The sequence below is a fragment of the Bos javanicus genome, chromosome 24, assembly GCF_032452875.1.
Source record: "Bos javanicus breed banteng chromosome 24, ARS-OSU_banteng_1.0, whole genome shotgun sequence".
Taxonomy (NCBI): Eukaryota; Metazoa; Chordata; class Mammalia; order Artiodactyla; family Bovidae; genus Bos; species Bos javanicus.
In genome coordinates, this window is record NC_083891.1 from 35235314 (window position 1) to 35260489 (window position 25176).

Here is a 25176-nt window from a genome sequence, read left to right on the forward strand (position 1 = left end):
GGAAGACAAACCAACAGCCATCTAGCACACGAATCTGTGATTTTCTCTTGGGCCTTTGGTGATGTGGGCTTCTCCCTGCCTTATCTGAGCTAGTTTAGAATGTTTCCTTTACTTCAAATAAGAGTGCCTGTATATAATCTCCAGTTTGCCTAATAATTTGGTAAAAATAATGTATAAACTTTAATATTAATTTTTTTCTGTTGACTGAGTAGCCTTTGCTTTTCTGGGAAAGCCCAGGGACTTGTCTGTCAGGGAGTAGGGAACAGGACAGCAGTCTTTCTGATATAAAAGTGGTATTGCTGTAGGAGCTGCCTATTTCTCAAATACTGTATAAAACTGATCAACTGTGTATCTTGAGAGATTTCAAGGAAAACATAACCTCTCTCAAGTGTACTACAGTTCTTTCTTAAATTGTTTAAAGGGACCACCGAGTTCCTACATAATCCTGGGAAGTTGTTCAAGTGGCAGTGACCACCCTCGTTGTGAATGTTTCTTTTCAAATGCCTGTCAGCACTTATAAATATACTGACTTAGGTCTCTGTGTAAATCCTGACTATGTAGTGCTCTCATCTCTCGAGAAGCTAACATTTTTAATGGTTCTTTTGCTATAGTTATTACTAATTTCTATTACTCTGGCTAATAACATAGTCACAATGGGTCATTTCTCATTCCAGCTTTATTCTTATCTTTATATCAGTTAACCAGTCCTCTCTGCCAATTCTTTTAGAATTTGTTCTTCTTTAGAATTAGGCTCCAGATCCAGAGCCTACATTGGCAGGGTATTTTTTTCTTAAACCCTATCTTTAGTCATGGCTGCTTGGCAGCCCCAAAGAATTTACTCTCTTGTATCCATAACTATGGCTTGACTCACACATGGAAGGGATTCTAAAAACAAGAAAGAATGATGAGTATGCCCTAAACTTTCCACTATGTTCACTGATATTCATGGAGCTGCCCTGCGTCAGACCCAGAGTACAAGAGTGTTACAAGAAAGACGGCAGCTCAGGCCCCCCACCTTGAGGACCGTTTCAAGTTGGTTTTATTTCATGTACTGAATAAAGGTTTAGTAATTGTGTTTGCCTTCTCAGATGAGTGGAAGCACACTCATACGTTAAAACTGGCACGAGTGTCAGCAAAAGTCTTCGAACAAACTGCAGTTTGTAAAACTCTAAAGGTTCATCAATGCCTGCATTGTATGCTGGAAATACATGGGGAAAATATGAAGATTGCACAAGAAGGGTTCTATGCTGAAATTTAAGATAAACTTGCTGCCTAACAGGCAAGACATCACTCCTTACATTCTTTGCTGCAATTCTCTGTGCCTTTTTTTCTTTCCATACCTCTGTCATAATATTACCTAATGGGATTCCAGTGCTTAACCCGGAGAGCTCACGCTGTCTGCACTGGTGAAAACGCTAACAGTCAGTAAAGGAGACACTATTCTAGATAGATAGGGTTTTTTTGTTGTTTTTTTTCTCAGCAGAAATATTTCTCCCCTGCTTTCTGGTACCTATTGTTGATATCTGTTAGGACTCTGTTCCAGTATATTTGTGGGGTTTTTCCCCTCTCCCCTCTTTGGTGGCCTATTTAAGGTCTTCTCTTTATACTCGCAGGTAACAGCATAATGTACTGAAGTATGGATTCATCTTTCTTTATCCTGCTTGGCAGCTGCAGCACGCTTTCAATGTGAGAACTTGGGACTTTCTTCAGTCCCTTAGTTTTTCCACCATTCTCTCCCTTCTGTTCTTTGGAAATCCTCCTTAAATGTATGCTGGAATTTCTCAGTCTATCTTCCATGGCTCCTAACTGCTTTCAGGTTAGCAAAAAAATCTGTCTCTTTGTACTCTGTTTTCAGTGAACTTTTCATCACTCATTCTCTTGTCATCTATGTCCAATCTATTGTTCAATTCTATGTGCTATGCTTTCAATGATCATATTTGACTCTCAAGTAGCTGTCGTATTAAACTGTTCTATTTCATTTCTGCTCAAATTTTTCAGTTTCACAATTTCCTATTCTCAAAGGATGTTCTATTGTCAGTGATCTCTTTGATCATCCAAACATACATAAAGTTCTGGAACACATACATCAATAGTTGATTTTGTTGGTGATCTTTCTTAGCACTGGATTTCGGAATTCATCAGAGAGTTCTGAATGAAAGGACAGCCTTTGGCCGAAGAATGGTAATATCTATCTTAGCTTCTTTTCAAAAATGGGTTAATTTCTACCCCAGGCTCTGGCTTCAAGCAGGTGAATGTGGCTCTGGCTGCTCGTCTCACATGGAACCCAACTGGTCTCACTCATAGCCAAACCCTTGGGTGCCATCGCCTGCTTGGGACATAGGATCCAGGAGGCCCAAGGCTTCCTTTTCACTTACTACTTGGCAGTTCTGGTCCATGAAGATATTTATCCAGCTTTGGATAAGGAAGCCCAGCTTTGTCTTTGTGGTTTTCTTTTTATATTTTACCTATCATTGCTATGTGTCTGGAGCAAAAGAAGTGAGCTGAAACAAACTCAATGTGCCATCCTGACTAGAAACTTACACAATCCCTTAGCACTGTAACTGAAAAAAACGTACTTATTAAACTGTATAAATAAAATGAGCAGGGAATTTTAAAACCCCTTGTTGTACCTAAATGGAAAATTACAAAATATTTTCATAAATGCAAATTAAATCCTAACTTAAGGTTCAAATATATGTACTTGAAAGTAACTAAAACCCACTTATCCTAAAGTAAATTTACAAAACAGACAATGCACAACAATTTCGTTTACCTTTGAAATCAGTCTTACTTCTACAAGAAAAAAACAGGACTCTCAAACTAACATTTACCAGTTTTAACAAAAAATAAAGTCAGAAACTTTTCTACTGTATTTAACTTACAAGAGTATCAGCTAAATAATAAAAACAAAAATATTTCTTACTGTGCTTCGTGAAAAAAGGAGATTCATACCTTTTCACTTGTTAAAAATTTTGCAAAATATACATGCTCTCCTCCTGTTTTCAATTCTTCCATCTTTTTCCTTGAGGCCTGAGTATCATCTAATTTGTAACTCTTAAAAACAGCTAGGACTTCTTCAGAATACTGCAAAATAAAAATACAAATTAATTTGGCACTGTTGCGCAATCACTTGCTTAGTGCTTCTCTATATCAAAATAATCTGTAATTTATTTCTAGTTAACCATATATGCATACTGAAGGCACATCAAGGAAGAAAAATTATGACAGCAAAATAGGATAAAACTATTCTGTGTGAGATTTTATGGTTATTCTAAAACTAGAATACGCTCTCTACTTCTGAAGATATGTGATTTCTTAAGTAGTATGTGTAAGGAGAAAACAGAGAAGGTAAAGTTTTGAGAGAATAAAGAGATTTGTCAGTAAAGTTAGCTGTCTAATCAGCAGTGGGAACTCTCAAGCCTCTTCTGTGCTAAAGACAGCGACCAAATAAAAACATGATGTCAAACTCTATCCAGCCGAGGGACAATTCCAAGTGACTTCTCACTTACTATTTAATCTCAATTTGGACAGTTATAGGGGAAAAAAAAAAGTACTGCATATAAAATAAAAACTTTATTGCATATAAAACTTTAAAAAGTAACACAGAATACACACTATTCTACTTTTAAAAGCTATACCTATTAACTTTAGATTCTGATTACAACAAAAAGGACAAAATGACCTTTAAGTAGCCAAGGAAAGAAATACAGAGAATTCTTTAAAAAAAAAAAAAAAAAAGTTAGCAAATTTTTCCTGCAAAAGTCAGACAGCAAATATTTTAGACCATATGACTCATCAAATGGTCTCAACTACAAAAGTCAGCCATCACAGCACAAAAGCAATCACAAATAGGAAAATTGTTGGTGTGGCTGTTTGCCAATATTGTATTAACTTTATTTACAAAAGCAGGCATTAGGCTGGATGTGGTCCAAGGCCATAGTCTGCAAAGTCCTATAATAACAGAATAGGCAAAATAATTCTGTGTGAAATAAAGGCAGAATGTAGTCTGCAAACAGTTCACCAATGCATGTTGACCATACTATGTAAAAAATCAAACCAATATAAAAAACCAAAGCTGTAACTACTAACCTTTAAATCCTCAAATAATTTATAAACTACTCTCAAAATCAACTGTTTACATAGTAATCTACAGCTTACCATCTATATCATGAAATAGGTATAAAAACATATAGTCAGAAGAACTAAATAGTGAAAAGTGTGCTGGACAAGAGTCAAGTTCTAACTCTGCCATTAGCTATAAAATAATGGGCTTTTGGTACTCTGCAATGGCAACTCACCTTGAGAAAAGTTTTCCATGAGATTTTCTCATAGCATTGCACAGGGTTTCTAAAGTAATCCTGAAGTGACCAAAATTTTCGGTACAGGTTGTAATCAATTGGAATGGAGCTGATAAAACAAATGTTACATTAAATAAATCATTTAAGTCCTTTTAGAAATATCTAAATGTTTTAGTTTTCCTTGGGGCACAAATCCTTTTAAAAAGTTAATGAAAGCCTCTTTCCCCAGAAAAGAAAACAAATTCATAAATACTTATATAAACTTTACTATAAATAATTTCAGGGGTTCTCAGACCCTTATTCTGTCTTTATCTTCGGTAATGGAACCCCTGAATTTTGGCTGGATACATTCAGAATTTAAGGCTGCCTTCCCAACCTCTCTTGCACCAGGTGTGGCCATGTGATTAGGTCCTGCCCAATCATTTGGGAGCGGGAGTCACATGTCCTCTGTGGGCCATTTCTCACCATTTTCCCTTTTCCCTGGCTGGAAGGCAGATGTGATGATGAACCATCCAAGACGGCAGGAAAAAAGCAAATACCCGGGGACAGTGGACTAAGAAGTTAGAAGGAACCTGGGTTCCCAGACGACCTCCCTCAAGAGGGCTACTGCATCAGCCCTGAAGCACCTGTCTTCAGACTTTTACATGAGAAAGAAATTAATTTCTATGTGGTTTAAACTAATGTTCATTTGACTCTAATGTTAAAAGTCAAAGGTGCTATATCCCACACACTAAGTTAAGGAGACCTAGTAAGGAACAAACACATTAGGTACATATTAATTTAGGACTACAAAAATGGCATTACTAGTTCAATCTGGATACATTACAAATCTTCAGTGTGAACACATATTCTTTTCATTTTTAATTTTGCAAGCAATCATTATGCTATAAACTGTTTCAATTTTTGATTTTAAAATAGACATTTAGACTTTATATCAGCAAATCCTATTATCAGAAACAGCCAATGAAGTCTTTCAGTATTAACCATATGTTAAAAATGGTTGCAGTATCAACTACTTCATATCCAATATCTACAAAAATATTTCCATATCACCACATAAAATTAATTCTGTCTGTAAACATAATTGCATACTAGCTTATTCCATTCTTTCTGAATAAACCTTAACCTATGGATTATAGTTAGCATCTTTGCTAAGCTTCATGCCCAGACAAATATTCCAAGAAACACTGTAATTTTATACAGGAAACAGGAACTAGGTTTAGTGACCCATATAGCACCATGATCGCAAAGTGAAATGGAAGGGAGAAAGGGAGGAGCTGCCTGTGATTAGCTTTTCAAACATTATGCATCTGTATAAGGTCGGCCACACCTAAACAGCAGACTGCCTGCACACAATTTAGAAACCAAATGATTCAGTCCATTAGTGATTTAGGAGCTAAAATTTTAAGACATATATATATATATATAAAGTTACAAATAAAAGGAATCTGTAAGCATTATTTCCTTCATCCTTGTCTACATTCTCCTACCTCCTTCCTCTCTGTACCTTAGTACTTGGTAAATCATTAAGGTATTTTCTGTGTAAATCAAGAAATCTGAACTTCTAAACACTCACCAAGTTGTTGGAGCTTCATCATCTCCCATTTCACCTTCTTCTACATCCATTCCTTCTTCTCTGTCCTCTGTGTGCTAAATTTTAAAAAATGTACATCTGGTCATGAAGCAGTTGTCAGGCAGAGAGAATTCTATACAACAGGGATCCAAGAACTCAAGAGCAGTATGACAATAAGATAATCATGAAGACATAGTGTAAAGTTTTAAACCAGTCCTTTTCCAAATGTGGTCAGTAGATTCTCTCCACGAAGAGAGAATCTATGGCAAAACATGATTTGGAAATATAGTACACAATGATCTTTGGAGAAGTGAGAGGATCATTAGTACACTAAGGACTCCATGAATCACAGTAACTAACCCTCAAAGGGAATTTAAGTAGTTTTTTTCCCCAGCTTTAATTGAACTCTGAAAATCTTCCCCAACTCGTACACATAACACTTATTATCTGGGAACACTTTAGGATATGCTTGGTGTCCAGCTCCATATTGAAAAATTTTAAACAACTAGTTTACATAGAATAGTCCAAGAAATACCTAAAAGATACATAAAAGGGAAAGGAAAAATCTTAAAGTCAGTATCATTTCCAAACTGACAATGATTATAATTTAAGGGATAAATTAAGTAAAGTATTCTGATTAATTTAATGTGAAATATCAGTTATATCTTATTAAAAATTTTTTAAACTTTGTAACTTGCTCCTAAATGAAGAGCAGGTAATGAATGTCTAACCATTTGCCAACTCTGGACTGTTTTCAATGCCACATATGCTCAGTTGGGTCCGACTCTGTGACCCCATGGACTGTATAGCCCGCCATGCTCCTCTGTCCATGGAATTTTCTAGGCAAGAACACTGGAGTGGCTTGTTACTTCCTTCTCCAGGGGATCTTCCCTGACCCAGACATGGGATTGAACCCATGTCTCCTGAGTATTCTTTACCACTGTGCCACCTGGGAAGTCCTAGTTATCTCAATAACAAACTTAAAATATGTTCTGTTGATTTCACATCAGCCTCACCTTCTGACCCAATGTGCTTTCCTGCTCATTGGTATTGAAAACAGTGACATTTTCCAGATTAAACTGACTCTGCAAGTTAAGGCCTATTAAAAAAACAAAAAAAAGATTTTCAAAGCAAACCCAAACACCTAAACCAGTTTAAGAATACAACTTTGTTGTCATGTAACTAAAATATATAAAATGATAAATAACTAATTAAGCAAAAGATCAAGTCAGAAATAATATCACACTTGATTTTCAAATTCTTTCTAAAATTCATTTCTTGAAGGTGCTTTTAGAGTATGCAGAATTCTATATATACTAATACAGATATAGTTGATTTGTTATTTATGAATATTCTAGAACAATTTTACAGAATGCTTTATGTACTAGTTTATGATTTTGCTGAAGCACAATCAGAAACTGTATTACTCAGATAGTATAAATGTGTAATAATATATACAAAAAAAGTTATAGTGAGAGCCATGTTTCTCACTGTCAGGGAAAGAAGTTAGAAATAAGCAGGTCTACTGGTGCGAGGTTAGATTCACAAGTTATCAGTCACTATGATATCACTGTCTTTGGTCATTTAAAAAAAAGGTAGACAGATAACATAAAGATGCATATGTATATGTTAGTATTTATTCATATCTTTCCAAGCTCTGTCCACTGAGATGGCCTAGAAGCAGTGATATTCTAGTAATAAAATAACTAGCATATCTAGGGCCCAGATCTTGTCTTAAAAATAAGACAAATCAGGCTCTTTGGAGAAGTGGCTGATTCCAGTGGCTGAGAAGGAAAAATGCATGATGCACCTCAACTATCCTTTTATATCAGGATGCATGAAAGTGATCCGAGGGGGAGAACAAGAGCAATCTGAACAAAGTAAAAAATGATATTGTGAGATTATAACTCATATAAAATAAATATTCATGAGTTTCATTTTGAAATAGATGACTGAACTGATAAGTAAACAAGGGGGAAAACACAACTGTTGTGTTTTTTTTTGGGCTGCGTTGCATGGCTTATGGGATCTTACTTCCCTGACCAGGGATCAAACCTGGGCTCTCAGCAGTGAAAACTCAGAGTCCTAACCACTGGTCCGTCAGGGAATTCCAGAGACAACTCTTCTTTAGAGAAGAATTCCAATTCATAAATGTAGAAGGTATGAAAGAGATAGAAAATCACCACCAGGAAACCTAATAATAATCGCTATAGGCAAGATCCACTGATGAATGCTACTAAACTCAGTGGGAAAAGGTTTGAGGAGGAAAAGAATATTTGCAAAGCCTCAAAGTATCTCCCTCCAAATATTTATTAATTACAAAGGGGAATATAGTAGCTTGTAGTAGAGAAATATAGCAATCAACTATCTTAATTAGGTGATCAAGGATAACATCCCCAGTAAAAAGATACATCAACACCATGCTGAAACGATGCACCGAGAAAAGCACATCACCTCTGTGGTCTTCTTCCTCAAATCCACAACTGCAATCTAACTATGAAAAACACTGGACGAACATAAACTGAAGGGCATTCTACAAAATACCTGACCAGGACTCTTCAAAACTATGAGGGTCATGAAAAAAATTGCAAAGGCTGAGGAACTGTCACTGACTGGAGAGATTAAAACGACATCACAACTAAATGCAGGATCCTGGATTTGATCCTTAAACAACAAAGAAAGCAGCGATAAAACTGATGAAGTCTAAATAAAGTACTGCACCAATGCTGATTTCTCAGTTTTGATAAATGTACATAGTATGTAACAGGTTAACATTAGGTGAAGCTATTCACATACTTTATATCTAGTATCTTTACATATACATATACTCTAGACTTTAAGTCTAAAATTATTTTAAAACAAAAAGCCTTTTTTAAGAAAAACTAATATGCTAGATGAAGTCATTAAGCTAGTGAATGAACTTGGCTCACCATTCTGTATTACTTACTTAAAATATCTTTGTCTATTCTCTGTTACTCAATAGCACATGACATAATTCTCCATTAGGTTAAAAACTTCAGTCATGCTTAACTAAATTTAATGGATAAACTACATGCTAAAACAGCTTTCTAAAGGTCTTGGGATATACTCTACTGACTCTTCAGCATCTACAAACACAAGAAAAGAAAAAGTACTACAAGATATCCCCAAATGCCAACCTAGCTTCTGTTAGTAAGTATGTTTGGAAACCGGAAGGCACTTGCATCAACGATAAGACTGTAAAATGAAGCAGCCACTTGGGAAAACAGTCTGGTGGCCCGTCAAGAACTTAAACACAGAGTTACCACGTGACCCAGTAATTCTACTCTGATATATACCTCCAGGAGAAATTAAAACAGTCACCATGCTGCTGCTAAGTCGCTTCAGTCGTGTCCGACTCTGTGAGACCCCATAGACGGCAGCCCACCAGGCTCCCCCGTCCCTGGGATTCTCCAGGCAAGAACACTGGAGTGGGTTGCCATTTCCTTCTCCAAAACAGTCACCACAGGACCCATCAATTCCATTCTATGTATATGCCCAAGAGAAGTGAAAACATACATCCACACAAAACTTGTACACAGATACTCACAGCAGCTTTATTCACAATAGCCAAAAAGCAGAAGCAACTCAAGTGTCCATTAACTGATAAATGGATTAACAAACTGCAGTCTATCCACACAGAGAGTATCATTCAGTTGTAAAAAGAATCAGCTACTGATACATACAACACAGATGAACCTTGAAGATGCTAAGTTAAAAAAGCCAGTCACAAAAGACCACATATTGTATTATTGCATTTTTTAAGATGTCTAGAATAGGAAAAATCCTGAGATGAGTAAGTAGATGACCTATTCTTCGGGGCCTGGGAGAAAGGCAGGGATAGGGGTAAGTGCAGAATGACAGCAGGCACAGGGCTCCTATAGGAGGAGAAATGTTCTAAAATCAGCTGCGGTGATGACTGCACAACCCTGTGAATATACTAAAAAACAGAAAACTGCACATTTTCAATGGAGAATTGTATGGTATGTGAATTCACATCTCAGTAAAGCTGTTAAAAAATAGAAAAAGTTGAGCTTCCAGTAACAGAAGGCTAATAATTAACCCGCTAATTAACAATTCAGATTAATCCTCTCACTATGGACAACTACAAACTTGGATCAATTACATTAATTCTATAAATTCCTACAGAGCATAAACCCGGTTCACAGCACTGTTTTAGGCAATGAAATAGAAAAATTGGTTTTTCTTAAAAACTGTAGAGAGCTAACATTCAGTGAGGAATATATGGCAAAAACCAAGAAGGCAAGAAAGATAAGCAATGCAGCGTCAGCACTCAAAGCCATTTCTGTCTGTCAAACAGGAAGAATCAGTTGCAAAACTGAGCCACTCTTTTAGCAGCTTCCTGAAGTGAGGATGTTAAAAATAAATCTGAGTCCAAGGAAGGTGTGGAATCTAATAAATCCTACCCCAACCATCTTCTAGGCTGGGACATACAGGACTACGTCCTCGGGTAGGGATGAACCAAACTGCAGCCCAGTGCCAAGTCTTCTCGACCTGAGCAATCACAGACCTTGAGCTGGGCTGGATGAAGGTAAGCTTACACTAGTCATAGTACCTTCTAAGGTGCCTGGCGGGTCATGAAAGCCCTTTCTGGAGAAAAGTATCTAACCCAGGCCTCCAAACTATTCCTTCAAATACCTTCTCAAACATAACATCAAACGCTAACCAGAAACACACACAGAGATAAGACACCATGAGTGAGAAGCAGGCACAAGTGTGCGTGACAAACAGCCGCAACGACTTAAGACACTGGTATTATCAGACACATAAGTAGAAGTAACAACGCTTACCCTGGTGAGACAACTAAAAAACAAGCTTGAAAACAGGGAATAAGAAACTAAAAAGTGACACAGCAGACTTAAAGACTTTCTAGAAATGAAATGTACAATTATGGAAATTAAGAACTCATTTTGCAGCAGATTATTCATAGATGAACAGAGAAGTAGTAAACTATAAAACATTACTAGAGAAATCACACAGAATGTGATGGAAAGAGAGACAGATGAAAAATGTAGAAAGTGTAAGAGACAGACAAGGTACAGAATGTTAACTAGAGTTCCATAAAGAGAAAGCAGCATACACAATAGCTGAAGAAATATCAGTTTAAATTTTTACAAAGTGGATGAAGGATAACCAATGCACAAACTCAAGATGCCCACAAATCTGAAGAATGATAAATTTTAAAAATCCATGCTTAGACACATTATATAAAACTGAAAAACCAAAAACCCCACAAACAAAAGAACAAAAATTCAAAGAAAAAGAAAATTTCAAGAGCAAAGAGAGAAAAACAAAACAAAACAAAACTAGATTAGCTTCAAAGGAGTTAGACTGACATCTGACTCCTCTCTAGAAGACACAGGCAAAGTAATGATGATCTTCCACTAAATGAAATCCTATATCCAGTGCCAACCTACAATCTCTATACTTCAACCATTCTATCTAATCTTCAACCATTCTTCAAGAGTAAAGAAATAAAGATTTTCAGACAAAACAAAATTTGCACTAAAGAAAAGTCTAAAAGGAGAAAATAGTCACAGATAGAGGATCAGAAATACAAGTTGTAAATACACTGGTAAATTGAAACTAATCCTGACCACATTTAAATAAGAGGAAAGAAAAAAAGCAGAGATACAGCAGGACAAAAATAAAGTCACAGGTGATTTTGCCACTGCTAACACACACTATAGGTCTTACCACAAGCAGGCACTGATGTAAGCTCTTCACATATTTTAACTCATTTAATCCTTACAACATGTGAAGTAGGTGGTAGATTAGCCTGGTATTAAGGAAGGGGTTGGAGAAGGCAATGGCACCCCACTCCAGTACTCTTGCCTGGAAAATCCCATGGACGAAGGAGCCTGGCAGGCTGCAGTCCATGGGGTTGCTAAGACTCAGACATGACTGAGCGACTTCAATTTCACTTTTCACTTCATGCATTGGAGAAGGAAATGGCAACCCACTCCAGTGTTCTTGCCTGGAGAATCCCAGGGACGGGGGAGCCTGGTGGGCTGCCATCTATGGGGTCGCACAGAGTCGGACATGACTGAAGCGACTTAGCAGCAGCAAGGAAGGGGTGACTGAGGCAGATAGACAGTTAAAATCTGGCATATCTAAACAGACTGTGGAGGGCTCGAGAGAACGGCCATGCTTCACTTTTGGACTTGAACAGTGGTTACCCAACTATACGCTTTATAATTATTACACTATATGCTTACTTTATGCACTTTTCATACTACTGTTATATTTCACAATGATATAAGAAATGAACAAAAGTAAATGAGGCTAAACAGCAGTGATTGAAGAAGAAAATGGAAGCAGAAAAATTGGCAAGTATTACGAAATGAAATAAAAACATGATTCATGTCTACATATTTCAATGTGATTCAACTGTACATTATTATTAATAAACTTTGAACTTGAAGAATCAATGGCTTTATTTGAGTGTTACCTGTATTATGCACTGGAATAGGTACAACTATTTACAAGTAAATGAAAAACAAGTGACAATTTCCTATGCTATCTTTCAACTTTTTAGAATCTTTTTTTTTTTTAATCATCATGGTATATTCTAGTCCATGAAAAACAGGTAAAAATTTTCCTGCAAAGCAACTTATGTACCAAAGCTCACCTGATTTCTCAGATAAAGGGAAAAGCCTGGCCAAAAAGAGTTGAATTCGTCCACAGAAGACTGTATTCTGGGATTTTGATAATCTTCGTAGGAGATCTAACAACAAATGGAAACAAAGGTTACACAGAAGAGATCATTCTATATTTATTACAATATATCCAAATGTCTTAACCAGTTCAAAAGTATTTTCCTAAAGCAGTAGTTCTCAAAATGGGGGTAGAAACTATTTTTTGTCACAAAAAAAAGGACTAGAAAATTAAAATAAAATGAGTTTAACATGGGCAAGATAAACTTCACTCAACTTTTTGGTTTTCATTAAGTTTATACCTAGAACAGGAATAGATAAATTTAAAGCAAATGATCAGTTTTAATAAATCAGACTGCTATTTTAAAATGAAAATACAATCTACTTAAAAAAAATTTTATCACCTGTGTTTAATTCAACCACCTGGTTTCCTGGCCATATTACCTTCTTAAAAACCAATCATTTAGTGCTCACTTACCATTACACATACGTAGTAAATAATTCTTCCCAGCAGAATAGAATGTATTCTGAAATTAAGACAGAAATTATTAGTTGTTCTGACGTTGCTGCACATTCTTCAATAGTAAGTCACAGGAAGTAAGATTTTAAAGAACACTAATGTGTGCTGAATCTACTATGCCGCTTTCACTTCTTCCAAGCAAATGACATTTTTTAATGAAATATTTTCAAACATATAACAAATACGATTCTAAGTAACTTTTAAAACATGTAAAAGTGTGTGTTTTCAAGGTAACTGTTTCTACTCAAATTTTGTACTGTCATTTTTTTCTCCATGTGACTCTTACTTGGCTTTTCCAAGAGAGCAGAACATATAATTCTCATAAAGACAAACTTTTTAGCCATCAGCAAGGTCAGAAATAAAAGCCACAAACAAAACAAACTACCCTGAGAACTCTGGATCTATAGAAAGCTAAAGTTAGTAGAAAAAGAAACTAAGGCACTTACTGATTTCCAAGTAGCAACATTTCTTTCCACAAAAGTGAATATTGTGTCACACTGATCCAAAGGAAGACAGTCCAAAACATCTCCCAACAATACAAAAGGTGTAGATGCCGTACAAATACCTTCAAGTGGAGCACAAGCCAATTTAAAAGTTTAAAATACGGCTGAGAAAGAGAGCTCATGCAAAAAATTTTGAAGATAATCTTAAAGGTACACTTTGTCAATCCTAACAAGGCTGTGAAAGGCAAGAAACAGAAGCAACCTAAAAGTCCCCAAGGAAGATATACTTAAGTTTATTTAAGTTTTGGTATGTGGCATCCTTGATAATCCTTCTAGAGCATTTACTATATGTCAGGCACAGTAAGTGCCTCACATACACTAACACGTGTAATCCTCATAACCCTATGAGGTGGGGAACATTATCTCCAGTTTACAGAATGGGAAAACTGAGACACAGGGAAGTTAAATAAGTTGCCCAAGATCATAGAGCCAGTAAGCGGTAGAGCTGGGATACTAACCCAGGCAGTCTGGCTCCAGTCTGTTTTCTTCACCACTAAGCTATTCAAAAGAATATAATGCAACCAATTAAAAACGATGGTTATGATGACTATAATAACTTGGAAAATGCTTATGATTTAATGTCAAGTGAAAAAGGCAGAGTTCAGAACTGTATGGCTATTATAGTTGTAACAATAAAATCTATTAAAAAGACTAGAGAAGCTAAAATTATATACCAAAATAAACGGTAGTTTTTTAAAGTAGAAGAACTGGGACTAGTATTTTCCCTTTTCCTCATTTCCAAATGTTCTGTAATAATGCTAAATTTAAACTGTCTTTGTCATTTGAAAAGATCTAGTTCAAAAAAGATAACAAAAAGGTTTGATACTAATTTCAGTTCTTACTATACTTTTAAAATATACTGTTGTTTCAAAGGAAAATTGGTAAAATAAAAAGTTATGTCTAAATTCAATCTTACTAAAGCAATAAACTAAAGACTTTAAGGTCATCTAGGCTAGTTAAAAATGCTTTTATTTCCCTGCTCATTCTTCCTTCTATTTTTCGGTAACAGATACTAACACTTGTTAAGGGTTTAGGAAAAGTAGCCACTTCAGCATGGTATGTAAAAAAAGTATCTAGGGGCACTATTAGCCTCTGCTACTGCTACTGCTACTGCTACTGCTAAGTCGCTTCAGTCGTGTCCGACTCTGTGCGACTCCATAGACGGCAGCCCACCAGGCTCCCCGTCCCCGGGATTCTCCAGGCAAGAACACTGGAGTGGGTTGCCATTTCCTTCTCCAATGTATGAAAGTGAAAAGTGAAAGTGAAGTCGCTCAGTCGTGTCGGACTCTTCTCGACCCCAGGGACTGAAGCCTTCCAGGCTCCTCCGTCCATGGGATTTTCCAGGCAAGAGTACTGGAGTAGGGTGCTAATACTGCATTAACACAGTAGTTCAGAAACAGGAAGTAGTATTTCCAGCTCTGCGCTGCACTGGAAAGATCTTAGCTGGAATGTAGTATGAGGGATACTGCCTAGAACCAGTGAGGCATAAAGCAGCAAAGTTCAACTCAATGCAAAGGAAATCTGATCATCAGAACCAGCTAACAGAAATCAAATGGTGAGCTTCATCAACGGGAGTAGAGGACCCCTGTCCAGGACGTTACTGAGGGGAGACAGGACAGGCCAGAGACAAGACTGAACCAGATGACCTCCAAGTCCTTTAACTAAGTTGTGATACTTTGTGTCCTGTATACCCAAGAGATTAGAGACATACTCTCTGCCCTCAGCTGAAGTATAATTTGGCAAAATAACACACATTTAATCATTACAGAACTTAAGAAAATTACCTAGATTCCTCTCTCAAAGATTCAGTACAACTGAGTGAAAGCCTGGCAGTCTCATTTAAAAATGGAGCTTCACTGGTGATTCTGATGAGCTGGGTTATAACATGATTCCCCAACAATGTCACAATCCGTGTCCCAGCCTCTGTGCTGCCCTCTGAGCTTCATCTTAACCTTGGCCACACACACCCCCTCCTGAGTTCCCAAACACCTTGCTATGTTCAAGCCTGCATGGTTCTGTTTACGTTTTCTGCCTAAATAGGCTTCTTCTTCTCTATCACATGGTAAATTCCTACTTAGTCTTTCAAAGCATATAGTACATACTGCATCTAAAAAATGCTTCTGGTATTTTTGTGCAGGCTACTACATCTCTGCTTCTAAAAGCACACTGTACATAAATTATAGCACTTATATCCAAACTGTTAATTTTTGTTATGTAGACTATGAGCTTTTTAAAGGTAGGCATTTTTGAAGGTTTTCACCAGTGGAGAGTCTGACATAACAGAAGCTCAATAAATTATCTGCCAAGTTGAGTTTAACAAAACATGTTTATGGACAATTTGAAAATCTGTCACACAATAAACAATACAATCATATTGGTCTCAAGAAGAAATTTTTCCCATCAAATTAAAATAAAAAGGTTATTTAAACTTTTATTCATGGCTTAACTGAGTTCTTAAGTCCGTATCTTTCTCAAATAAAGTAAAAGTTTTAAACACAGACTTTGTATAACTTCAAGTATTTGCCAACAAAGGTCCGTCTAGTCAAAGCTATGGTTTTTTCAGTAGTCATGCATGGACGTGAGAGTCCATAAAGAAAGCTGAGCACCGAAGAATTAATGCTTTTGAACTGTGGTGTTGGAGAAGACTCTTGAGAGTCCCTTGGACTGCAAGGAGATCCAACCAGTCCATCCTAAAGGAAATCAGTCCTGAATATACATTGGAAGCACTGATGCTGAAACTCCAGTACTTTGGCCACCTGATGCGAAGAACTGAGCCATTGGAAAAGACCCTGATGCTGGGAAAGATTGAAGGCGGGAGGAGAAGGGGATGCCAGAGGATGAGATGGTAGGATGGCATCACCGACTCGATGGACATGAGTTTGAGCAAGCTCCAGGAGTTGGCAATGGACAGGGAGGCCTGGCGTGCTGCAGTCCATAGGGTTGCAAAGAGTCGGACATGACTGAGTGACTGAACTGGACTGACTGAAGCATTAAAAACATTACCAGTTTACAAGAGTATCATATCAGGATAATCAATGAATGAAGTAGATGCTGCAAACTGTTTGACAGGAACTGGCAAGGAACACTCCATTGCAGTACTCGTTAGAATATGCTTAATAAATGAATGATGAATAAGCATTTCATATAAGTTTAACTTCTAAAGCCAAAATTTATGAACTACTTAAGTTCACAAAATTGCTTGCGGCTATACTGGAAGATAACTTTTAACTTGTATGTTTCAGTTTTTTTGTAGGAATAAGTACCAAAATAATAAATGTGGATAGTGCTTTACAGATTAAAAGGCACTTTTCACATAAATTATATGAATAAATCAAAGGAATATTTTAACGAGATTAATTAAAAAAGAGTACCGATGAGCTACTTTTTCATTGCTTCTTTATGCAAATATTTAATGAGCTACTACTGTGTATTAGTCACTTTTTAAAAGTCTGCTGAAACTACCTCCTACTACCCCTGGCCCATCTAAACCAATGTCTGCCCAGTTTTCCTGCCAGCAGTTTCTCCCCATCCCATGCCTTTCCCACAGGTACTCTTTAGTACAGCATACAAAGCCCTTTACAAATGATCCTAGCTTACCCTCCTGCTTCTTTCCTCATGGTTCTCATCATCCTCTCCCCATTCTGCTCCTTTTTTTTACAGCTCTTACACCCCAGCTCCTATGTTACAGTTTTCTTTCTAGCCCATCCTGGTCCCTTCAGACTCTGAAGTTTAAAGAATCACTTCAACTATACTTCATTCCCACTTCAATTACCCCCAATAAGACATTTACATGTGTTTTCTCCCTGAACCACTAGGTTCCTTATAGGCAGGGAATATGTTTTATCCACCACTGAATCTCCAAGTCCTAGCTCAGTACCAGGCACATAGTAGATGCTCAATAAATAGGCACTGGATGAACGAAGTAAGTGGAGAACAAAGAAATGTCAAAGTGTGCAGTGTATACCAGTGACAAGAAATAACTGGGAGCCGATTTCAGTGGGACTTCTTGGCAATGGGGGTAGGTAGGCAGAATTTGAAAAATGAACAAAATCAACTAGGTAGAGAGGTATGGAGAGAATGCGTTTTCAATAAAGCATGTCAAGTCTAGGATCACTTTAAAACCAAACCAAACCATACTTACCTTCAGTTACTCCCCCAATAGCAAGAGAAATAATAGCTAAAACGTTTTCACATGATGAATGATTTATCTACCAACAAAGGAAAAAACAACTTAATTTAGGAACCAGAATTTAGACTAATTTGATAATAAGAAAAACATACCCTCTGACAGTAAATTGATTATCACAAACATTGGATAAGGATATTTCTCACAGAGGATAAAATTACTAAGAATATTTTACAAATGAATGATAAGAGCCCTAACTATAGAAGTATATTAAATAAATAAGCAGCAGGTGATTCACTTAAAATCCAAGAGTCTTGGGAAGATGGTTATATTAGCATGATTAAGCCTGTAAGCTAATCAAGCACAGATGCGCTGAGGCCATTAAGTCACTCAAAGGCACCAGACAAAAGACTGGGCCAGGGGGATTAACTGTACTAGTGCATCAGTATGTCTAGGAAGGGTTTTATTAATAATAGAAGAGAGATGATGCTTAGGTGTGATAGTATCATAAAAACCGGCATTTATTGAGTGTTTATTAAGTGCCGTTTTATGCAACCCTGTAAAAATGGTGTTTCCTCTCTTACAAATGAAATTGAGGCCCAAAAAAGCAAGGTAACCTTGCCCAATGCCTGACAACAGGTGACTAGGTCTGAAGAAGAAAGAATGAATTCCGAACTGTCCTAAAGAAAGGGACAGTTTTATGGCTACTGGAAAAGAATCTAGCTTCTTGGGATCCAAGCTTTGCTAAATGAAGAATAAACTGTTGGAACTTTTCCTTTCATTTGAGTGCTCCACTAATGGTACTCAAAGTCAGATTTTTCACGTTTAAATTTCTGTACTAAAGTTGGATAGGCTCCTGTTATCTATTACTAACTGAGAAGGAGGATGCTGATAAGGAAAACGAGGGCCTGGAATACGTGCTGAACATCCTTGGACTAGACTTCTCATCCACTCCAGGATGTGTCGCTGTTTATACAGCAAAGACAGGGCCCATCTTCAAGTTCTAGTTCTTGCTCAGGAAGACCTCTCATGCCAACTTTTCTTATACATATTCAACGGCAGAGGGCTCTGCTAATTTATTAAACCAAACTCTTAAATTGCACCTATGCTATCAAAACCCTTATTCATGATGTAACTCCTATGCGGACTATGACCAAGTTAGGTTTCACAGACTAAGTAGTTCCCTCCAGAAAAAAAATAGTCATGGTTAAATATTCTAAGAATAAAAGCCAATTAAAAAATAATATTTACTAATCTGCCAGCAAAATTTTAACAATAAATAAAGGAAAAACATACTTACAATTTCTTCTTCTAGAACACCTCTAAAAGCCTGGTCAAGGGTACATTTTTTTTCATTTTCACTATTAAAAACAAAAAACACCTGCATTTTTAAAACAGCTCAGGGTTAAGTATAAAGATTTCAATGAGCCCATGTCATGGATATTAACGCCTTACCTGCCAGGTAACTGGCTAAAGGTATTCAACAAGGGCTTGATATTTTTGCTGTTCAGGGCCTCTCTCGTAGATTTCTAGAAGAAGAAAAAAAAAAAAAAGCACATAAGTTGAAGGATTTTTTGTTCACTGAAAAACATATCACTCATTAATTGTATGTCTAACTAAAAAATGTTTATACCTGAGAAAAATTACCTGTCAGTCATTTCAGCAGTAGTTCTCATTCAAATGCTACTTACTCATCACTTGAAGCTTGTTGAGAGCGTCCAAGCTCAGTTTTCTCATTCCAGGTTTTCCCGCCTACCTTTCCTTTAAATATGCTATTCATTCTGCTTTAAAAAAAAATCTCTTAAGTGGCCCCCTATTTACAGGTTTTGTTTCACAGCTTCCTCTAAAGGTCCTTAATAATGTTATCCCGCTCAATCTATCCAACCTTCCCAGTAACCCCAAACACATACTCTCCACTAGGCTCTAGCCATTTTTCCATCATTTTCTATCAAGTTCACTCTAGTGTATCCATGCACATTGTTCTTCCCATATGCTCATGTAAATTCTATCCACTCTTCAAGACCCAACAAAAGTCCCACCTCCCCTAGGCAGCTTGCACAGCACAGTCCCTGACATCAAGTAAACACTGATGTCTTAAAGTACTAAACCTGCTGACTGTCACAAAGTAGTCGTAACTGAAAAAGAAAAATACTGCTAAGTCATTCACTCTGTGAAAATTCACATACACTTGGCAAATCATCTTGTCACATCACAGGAGTTACATTTATACAGGAAATGGTCCATTCCTGACTCTGTGAGTAGGCTGCGTAATCTTGGTGCGTGCAAGCTCAGTGGTGTCCGAATTTTCGTGACCCCATGGACTGTACCCCACGGGGCCCCTCTGTCCATGGGATTCTCCTGGCAAGAATACTGGAGTAGGCTGCCATTCCCTCCTCCAGGGGATCGTCCCCACCCAGGCAATGAACCCACATCTCCTTTGCCTCCTGCACTGGCAGGCGGATTCTTTACCACTGCACCACCGGGGAAGTCCGTAATCCAGAGCATACCCTTTGTCTCTGTACTTCATTCTCCTCACCAGTTACATATATGGGTTGTTGTGGGTCCTTATTACCACCAGCAGCAGTGGCATCACCTGAGAACTTGTTAGAAATGCAGAATCTCAGGCCCCATTCCTACCGAACCAGAATCTCATTTAACAAGATCCCCAGGTGATCCCAACCCATGCTCAATCTTAAGAAGCATTGGGCTAGATGATCTCCTATTAAATGGTCCCTTCCAGGACTGATATGACCTTGGACACACCTAACAGTTTCTCCTCGCAGAATTATAGAAAAGTAGGGACGAATCCAGTCAAACGACTTAGAACACGGTTCTTCATTTGGTAATGGGCAACATAAGAAGAATACTGAGTCTGAAGTCAGAAAAAACAGTGAAGCAAATCATTTAACTTTTATGTTTTCGAACTGTGGTGCTGGAGAAGACTCCGGAGAGTCCCTTGGACTGCAAGATCAAAGCCGTCAACCCTAAAGGAAATCAACCCTAAATATTCTTTGGAAGGACTGATACTGAAGCTCCAAACTTTGGCCACCTGATGTGAAGAGCCGACTCACTGGAAAAGACCCTGATGCTGGGCAAGACTGAAGGCAGAAGAAGTGGGTGACAGAGGATGAGATGGTTGGGTGGCATCACTGACTCAATGGACATGAGTTTGAGCAATCTCCAGGACATGGTGAAGGACAGGAAAGACTGGCACGCTGCAGTCCATGAGGTTGCAAAGGGTCGGACACGACTTAGCGACTGAACAACAACAAAGGCGGGGGCTGGGGGGCGGGCTGTCTCAGTTTCTATCTCGTCTACTGCGGATAATTAAACACCCTACTTCACAGGGCTATTCTGAGTTAAATAAGCTAACATCAAAAAGCCCTGTAAAGTGTTTCCCCCAAATGCTTAAATTACTGTTCCCCAAGGCGGAAGAATAAAATGACAGATGACAACCCTTCCCAAGCTGATCAATTTGCCTCGCCCCACTTAGGACCGTCCTCATCGATCTCTAAGGAGTGAGATACAAAGGGTTAAAGGGTGATGAATAAGCGGCGAGAAGAGCCACCTGGCAGTTAGGAGGCGGGGCGGAAGCCGGTTCTCTGGACTAAAACCATTCCCGCCTTCCCTCTAGAGCAGCCCCCTGCCAATTCTGGAAACACCCGCCTGGCTAAGCGAGCACCGCAGAGGAGCAGGACCCAAACGGAGGTAGTCTGCGGGTGAGCCCTCCACGAAGGGCGCAGGGCTCCGGGACCCGCCGGCGGAAAGGAGGAGGCAGACCGCAGAGGACTCTTGGAAGAGGCAGGTAAAGCGCCTTTGCCGCCTCCCCAGCCCACGACGGGGCCGGGAACCCGTCGCCGCGGCGTAACGCCTCTGTCCCCGCTTTACCCCAGTGCAAAATTCAAGTAATTTCAGGGAGAGGAGAGCAACAAATAGCGTTGGGCCGGGGCCGCGCCCACCGTTCCGCAACTCACAGTAAACCGCGTCCGCGCTTCGGGCAAACTGAAGAGCGGCGGCGTCGGAGACATCTTCTTGGCTGCGCGTGCCCGCCACTTCGTCGCGGCGCCCGCTGATGACGTCAGGGCGGGAGCAACGAGAGTGCCGGCTCCGTGCGCGGCTAGAGCGGCTTGTGGGCGCAGGGGCGGGTCCGGTGGTGTTAGGGAGCTTCCCTGTGACGGAGGTCGGGAGGGCGTTTGGGAGCCAGGGTTAGCCACTCAACGCCCGATCCGGGTTCGTGGGTAACAACCCATGGGTGACTGCAGATGCGCGGCCTCGCCCTGTACACGCTGCGGGTTACAAGCCGGGACGCTCGGGCTGTTGGCCGGCGTTCTCCTGGTTTGGGAAGTCGGGTGAATGGCGGCTGGTTACGGCTCGATGGGCCGCAAGGGAAGGTGGTAGCCGTCTGAGAATCCAAGTCAGGCGGCTTATCCGGGAGCTCCGGGCTGGGGAGGTGACGGCAGTGGCCGTCGGATCAAAGTCCTTCTTCCCGAACGAGTGGTCCCACCTCCGGATTCGCGCCTCTGCCTCGAAGGTCACGGGCCCTTTAGCTCAGGTGCAGTTCCACTTTCTGAGAAATAAAAATAACGCTTGTATCCCTGAGCTGTTGAGGAGCGTGAAGTCATGAATGCAAGCGTGGCTTGTGTAGCAATGTAATGTGTGGGGATTCGTTCATTTTGCTGGCAGATACAGGGCTCTACTGAACGAGGAAGATTGTGGAGGAACGCAGTACTCGGCACTGATTGGATAGCCAGTGGCGCCAAGTCCCAGGGTTAAGGCACCTGTTGCAAGACCTAGTCTTCTGCCCGGTTCCTCCCTCGTCTCCGCTCACTTGGCCAATAAGAAGCCAAGGGGCAGTCGTCTTTCCGTTGGAATTATGCGGTGGGGAAAGAAGCACTGACCCAAACACCTGCTACCAGCTCTTACCCACCTGCACGTGTTCCTAAATGAAAGCCTGGCGCGCTTTACCTGGTTCCCTTCGTGGATATCCAGCGAGAGTACGGGACGCTAACAAAAATATAACTTTGCGTAATCTTGTCCCTAAGTGGGAATTGTGAACAGTGATGGCTACCTGGAGCGTTGCAGGTTTTTTCAGAATAAAATCATTCAGGTTTGATTGTACAACGTACGTTGCCAAATTGCCCAAATCAACTGGTATTAACTGACTTAATAGGTAGCTGATGTAATCGGATTGTTATCGTATTATGGATGATTGTTCAGTTCAGTTCAGTCGCTCAGTCGTGTCCAACTCTTTTGCGACCCCACGAATCCCAGCACGCCAGGCCTCGCTGCCCATCACCAACTCCTGGAATTTACCCAAACTCATGTCCATGGAGTTGGTGATGCCATTCAGCTATCTCTGTCGTCCCCTTCTCCTCACCAACTCCCGGAGTTTACCCAAATTCATGTCCATGGAGTTGGTGATGCCATTCAGCCATCTCTGTCGTCCCCTTCTCCTCCTGCCCCCAATCCCTCCCAGCATCAGAGTCTTTTCCAATGAGTCAACTCTTCACATGAGGTGGCCAAAGTATTGGAGTTTCAGCTTCAGTATCAGTCCTTCCAATGAACACCCAGGACTGATCTCCTTTAGGATGGGCTGGTTGGATCTCCTTGCAGTCCAAGGGACTCTCAAGAGTCTTCTCCAACACCACAGTTCAAAAGCATCAATTCTTCAGCACTCAGCCTTCTTCACAGTCCAACTCTCACATCCATACATGACCACTGGAAAAAATATAGCCTTAACTAGACGGACCTTTGTTGGCAAAGCAATGTCTCTGCTTTTTAATATGCTATATAGGTTGGTCATAACTTTCCTTCCAAGGAGTAAGCATCTTTTAATTTCATGGCTGCAATCACCATCTGCAGTGATTTTGGAGCCCAAAAAAATAAAGTCAGCCACTTTCCACTGTTTCCCCATCTATTTCCCATGAAGTGGTGGGACCAGATGCCATGATCTTAGTTTTCTGAATGTTGAGCTTTAAGTCAACTTTTTCACTCTCCTCTTTCACTTTCATCAAGAGGCTTTTTAGTTCTTCTTCACTTTCTGCCATAAGGGTGGTGTCATCTGCATATCTGAGGTTATTGATATTTCTCCCGGCAATCTTGATTCTAGCTTGTGCTTCTTCCAGCACAGCGTTTCTCATGATGTACTCTGCATAGAAGTTAAATAAGCAGGGTGACAATATACAGCCTTGACGCACTCCTTTCCGGATTTGGAACCAGTCTGTTGTTCCATGTCCAGTTCTAACTGTTGCTTCCTGACCTGCATATAGGTTTCTCAAGAGGCAGGTCAGGTGGTCTGGTGGTCTGGTATTCCCATCTCTTTCAGAATTTCCCACAGTTTATTGTGATCCACACAGTCAAAGGCTTTAGCATAGTCAATAAAGTAGAAGTAGATGTTTTTCTGTAACTCTCTTGCTATCTCAATGACCCAGCGGATGTTGGCAATTTGATCTCTGGTTCCTCTGCCTTTTCTAAAACCAGCTTGAACATCTGGAAGTTCACAGTTCACATATTGCTGAAGCCTGGCTTGGAGAATTTTGAGCATTACTTTACTAGCATGTGAGATGAGTGCAATTGTGCAGTAGTTTGAGCATTCTTTGGCATTGCCTTTCTTTGGGATTGGAATGAAAACTGACCTTTTCCAGTCCTGTGGCCACTGCTGAGTTTTCCAAATTTGCTGGCATACTGAGTGCAGCACTTTCACAACATCGTCTTTCAGGAATTGAAATAGCTCAACTGGAATTGCATCATCTCCACGAGCTTTGTTCGTAGTGATGCTTTCTAAGGCCTATTTGACTTCACATTCCAGGATGTCTGGCTCTAGGTGAGTGATCACACCATCGTGATTATCTGGGTCGTGACGATCTTTTTTGAACAGTTCTTCTGTGTGTATTCTTGCCACCTCTTCTTAATATCTTCTGCTTCTGTTAGGTCCATACCATTTCTGTCCTTTATCGAGCCCATCTTTGCATGAAATGTTCCCTAGATATCTCTGATTTTCTAGAAGAGATCTCTAGTCTTTCCCATTCTGTTGTTTTCCTCTATTTCTTTGCATTGATCGCTGAGGAAGGCTTTCTTATCTCTCCTTGCAAAGTAAATAAACTTTACGCAAGAGGTAAATTTTATATATATATATATATATATATTTTTTTTTTTTTACAAAAATCCAAATGGGAGAAGAGCTTGAGTTTGTTGATGCATCCATCAAAGTCTAGAATTTAAATTAGCCAAAGACTTAGAATTGTGTTTTCATTAAAAAGATCATACACCATGACCCAAGTGGGCTTTATCCCAAGGATGCAAGGATTCTTCAATATCCGCAAATCAATCAATGTAATACACCACATTAACAAAATGAAAAATAAAAACCATATGATTATCTCAATAGATGCAGAGAAAGCCTTTAAAAAAAAAAAAAAAAAGAAACTGGGAGAAAAAAAAAAAAAAGGAAATTGATCACTA

At 39.2% G+C, this 25176-nt stretch overlaps 1 protein-coding gene and 1 long non-coding RNA gene across 3 annotated transcripts in view; one reads left to right on the forward strand and one right to left on the reverse strand.

Moving 5' to 3' along the window:
• Window positions 1–21800, reverse strand: part of THOC1 (THO complex subunit 1) — a 37072-nt gene extending 15272 nt beyond the window's left edge. The window contains exons 1-11 of the mRNA XM_061399807.1: window positions 21690–21800; window positions 19171–19244; window positions 19016–19076; window positions 17731–17797; window positions 13533–13651; window positions 13045–13093; window positions 12542–12637; window positions 6888–6970; window positions 5875–5948; window positions 4299–4407; window positions 2953–3084 (exon numbers count right to left, since the gene is read on the reverse strand). Of these exons, the coding sequence (XP_061255791.1) occupies window positions 2953–3084; window positions 4299–4407; window positions 5875–5948; window positions 6888–6970; window positions 12542–12637; window positions 13045–13093; window positions 13533–13651; window positions 17731–17797; window positions 19016–19076; window positions 19171–19244; window positions 21690–21743 (918 nt within the window). The 5' untranslated portion in view covers window positions 21744–21800. The remainder of the gene's footprint in view (window positions 1–2952; window positions 3085–4298; window positions 4408–5874; window positions 5949–6887; window positions 6971–12541; window positions 12638–13044; window positions 13094–13532; window positions 13652–17730; window positions 17798–19015; window positions 19077–19170; window positions 19245–21689) is intronic.
• The window catches only part of LOC133237603 (uncharacterized), a 38705-nt gene continuing 34115 nt past the window's right edge, over window positions 20587–25176 (forward strand). The window contains exon 1 of one of the 2 annotated variants that reach the window (XR_009733266.1): window positions 20587–21520. This is a non-coding gene — a long non-coding RNA (uncharacterized LOC133237603). The remainder of the gene's footprint in view (window positions 21521–25176) is intronic. The other variant, XR_009733265.1, reaches the window with a different exon arrangement.